Raw genomic sequence first — 3,155 nt, 5'->3', positions numbered from 1 at the left:
CACAGAGAGTGTTCGAGTTTTTTGGCCACTGCTGCAGCAGCCATATACGTAGACATTGAAGCCCAAGAGGCATGTCTAGGTGAAGTCAAAAGTGGTTCAGATAACCAGTTTCCCACTTGTGTACCTTGTCTATCCTGGACACAACGAAGGGCTTCTTGACAAACGCGATCCTGGCGTCAGTGTTCAGGGCGAGGAACTCCTGCACCTCCTCACTGTTTGCAATCTCAGGGACCGCACACAATTGCTGCGAGGAAAGATGTAGCTTTAGGTCTTTTTTGAGGCAATTTCCCAGCTTGACCATGCAGGTGGAAGAGATCTGGTGTGCTCCACCGCCTGTCAGTACAGAGCTATCCTGAGCACTGCTTTCTAGCTCACAGGGGCACACAAGCAAGTATCTCACCTTCAAGAAAGATTCTAGCAGACTTTTTCTGGCTTCCACTTTATCGCTGTCCATGTTTCCAAATGGGAGATCAGGGAACAGTTTCTTTGGGCCTTTGATATCTACAAAGGAAACAAACCCACCAGCAAGCTCGAGAAAACTGGAACAGTTGTTTTAAAATCTTAATGCTCTCATGCTTTGGGCTACCACTACACGCTGCCCAGCATCAGCCCAAGATAACACGCCACTCAAACCAGGGTGGCTGAACCAGACCTTAAGTCCATACAGAACTTGCGTTCTGCTGGATTTCGTTATCATCCGTGCCTGTGAAGTTAAAAGAAGCAAGAACACCAGTTTAGCACAAGGACTCTAGATCACTCAAAGAGCCCCAAAATTCTCAACAAAGCAGCTTTCCAGCCAAACCCCCAGATCTGTCAGAACCAAAGGATTACCTAGGAACATGCTAAATTCAATGAAGCTTTATACATAAGTAGTATTAAAAGAAACATTGTTTTCTTTTTAAAAAAAGCTTACGTTCAACAGATACTACTCTACTTCCTCATAAGCAAACAAGATGCTTGCAGATACCAGTGTTTCTATTCATTGCTAAGGTGCAAAACTACAAAAGCAAGTGTTGTGATCTGAACGGCAACAAGGATGTTTTGAAACACTGGAATTTGCCGCCAGAAGAAATAAATTTCTCCTCTAGCCAGCTCTGCACAGAACAAGGACGTGGGCATCACAAACAGCCCAGCATCCAGAGCTGCACAGGCGGGGCAGGATACCCTCAGAGCAGAGGAGCACGGACTGGGGTGAGTGGGAGAAGAATTTTCTCAGGAAGCTAATGCAGGCACTGACTTTTCAGGAACTTGCGGAGCTCCGGTTTCTCCTCCAGTCTGGTCTGGAGGTTGAGGAACTCCCGGTAACGGCGGTTCACGGTGTGGTAAGCCATTTGCTGCAGGCTGCCCGCGCTCTCGCTCTCCAGGGCTGTCTCATACTGAGGAGGAAGGCAACAGTCAATAATCCTTACAGACCCCAAACCAATCCTGATGCGCTGCGATCCCTGCTGGCCCCACAATCCCCAGACCCCACGGAGGTCCCATCCAGCAATTCCTCAGACAGACCCTTCCCGGAAAAACGGCAGCTGCAGTGCACGTGAACCCCTCACGATGAAGGAGCCGGTGAAAACAGGATACAAAAGACTCGACCAGCCCCACACGACCCTTGGCCAAGAATGAGAACGACTATCCCGCACCCGAATGGCCACTGGAAAAGCCACTGTGCCCGATATTCTCCCACTGCCAGACAAAATTTGTTGTCGAGCCACACACAGAGCAAGTCCTCATCTCCAAACACCACACGTGCTCCCCTGCCAGGGCAGGGATCTCGGAAAAGGGGTGACAGCCAGGGAAGCCTTTACCTTGACGGTGTACAGGGTGTAGGGGTGGAAGCCAGTCCCACTGTGCTCTCGGGCGGTGATGGTCCCAGTTATCCGCAGGTTCTGGATGACAACCGGCCCATCGGGGCTGCTGAGGGGCTCAAAGCTGAAGGTGCTGATGGAAGCCGTTGGGGAGGATGAGAGCAGGGGCAGAGTTTGCCCGGGGTCTGGGGGGCTTTGTTGTGGGCCCTCTGCTGCCCCCAGATCTTTCCCCAAGCTGCAGGGCCTCTGTGAAGAGGACTTTTTGAGGACAGCCAGGCTTTCCCCTTCCTTCTCAACTGCCAGGTCAATCTGGATGTCAGGGCAGGAGCTCAGTGCAAAAGCAGAGGTGGGGAGCAGGCCAGCATCCGAGCTGGTGGCAATGCCCTCCTCCAGGTCCCCCACGCCATCCTCCAAAGCGGCCGGTCCCTCCAGCACGGTGGAGGTGTCCTGGAGGGGTTCATCGAGGAACTCCCCGGCGGGTGACGGTGCCAGCAGGTCCGTGTCCTGGCCCGCATCAGGCGCGGGGGACTCCAGCTCCAAACCCTCGCAGGGGAAGAGGGAGCCCAGGGCTCGCGGGCGGAGAAATGGCTCCTCTGTGTGGCACAGCCCGCTTGCCGGGTCCTCTCCCTCCTCGCCAGCAGCCCCTGCCTCTCGCCCAGGCATCTCCATGGCCCTCGGGGAGGGCGGCAGCCTGGCAGGGGCAGCGTCCGTCTGCACTGTGAAGGGCAAGGAAACAGGCACTGGGAGTGCAGGGGGTGGCTCCTCACCCCAGGGCTTCTTGGAGAAAGCCCCAATGAGCAGCAGGTTGATCCAGTCAGGATCGGCCATCTTCCTGATGGCCGGCAGCAGGACATTGCAGGCGACCAGCTCCACCACCACGAAGCGTCCCGTCCGCGTCTCCAGGTGGGGCCGGGGCACCAGCACCCGCAGCAGCGTCTCCACAGCAGCCCGGGCGTAGCCCACCTCAGCTGCCGGGCTGCAGAGGGCAGGGTGCGGCCCTGCCAGCCGGCTGTACTCCTGCCACAGGGTCCGGCCGCCCTCTGGATTGCCCCTCAGGGCCTCACGGGCCTGCAGGTAGCTCTCCAAGTGATGGCCGCAGAGGAGGAGGAGGCGGCGGGCCAGGGCTTGACGGTCCACTTGCCCCATCCGCCGCCTCAGCTCTGCGGCCAGGCCCGTCATGGCCTTCTCCACCTCGGCCTCGAAGGCCGGCTCGCTGCTGACGGTGCGGTACCAGGAGGCAACGAAGTCCCGCACCACTTTGCGGACGGTGCCGGCAATCTCTCTCTCCAGCCACCCCTCGGCTGCCGGGCAGTGAGGCGGGGGTCGCAGGGAGCTGACAAAACGCTCCAGCCGGAG

At 57.1% G+C, this 3,155-nt stretch overlaps 1 protein-coding gene across 1 annotated transcript in view; it reads right to left on the bottom strand.

Moving 5' to 3' along the window:
• Positions 1–3,143, bottom strand: part of SNX19 (sorting nexin 19) — a gene marked incomplete at its 5' end in the record, with an annotated part of 26,770 nt that extends 23,627 nt beyond the window's left edge. Inside the window, 4 exons of the mRNA XM_009272966.2 lie at positions 125–244; positions 401–501; positions 1,238–1,376; positions 1,800–3,143. Coding sequence (XP_009271241.1) covers positions 125–244; positions 401–501; positions 1,238–1,376; positions 1,800–3,143 — 1,704 coding nt within the window. The remainder of the gene's footprint in view (positions 1–124; positions 245–400; positions 502–1,237; positions 1,377–1,799) is intronic.
• Positions 3,144–3,155: the final 12 nt, after the last annotated feature.

The sequence above is a fragment of the Aptenodytes forsteri genome, unplaced genomic scaffold, assembly GCF_000699145.1.
Source record: "Aptenodytes forsteri isolate BGI_AS27 unplaced genomic scaffold, ASM69914v1 Scaffold126, whole genome shotgun sequence".
NCBI classification, from domain to species: Eukaryota; Metazoa; Chordata; class Aves; order Sphenisciformes; family Spheniscidae; genus Aptenodytes; species Aptenodytes forsteri.
Note: the sequence above shows the minus strand (reverse complement) of the source record. Positions and strands in the feature narration are given on the sequence as shown.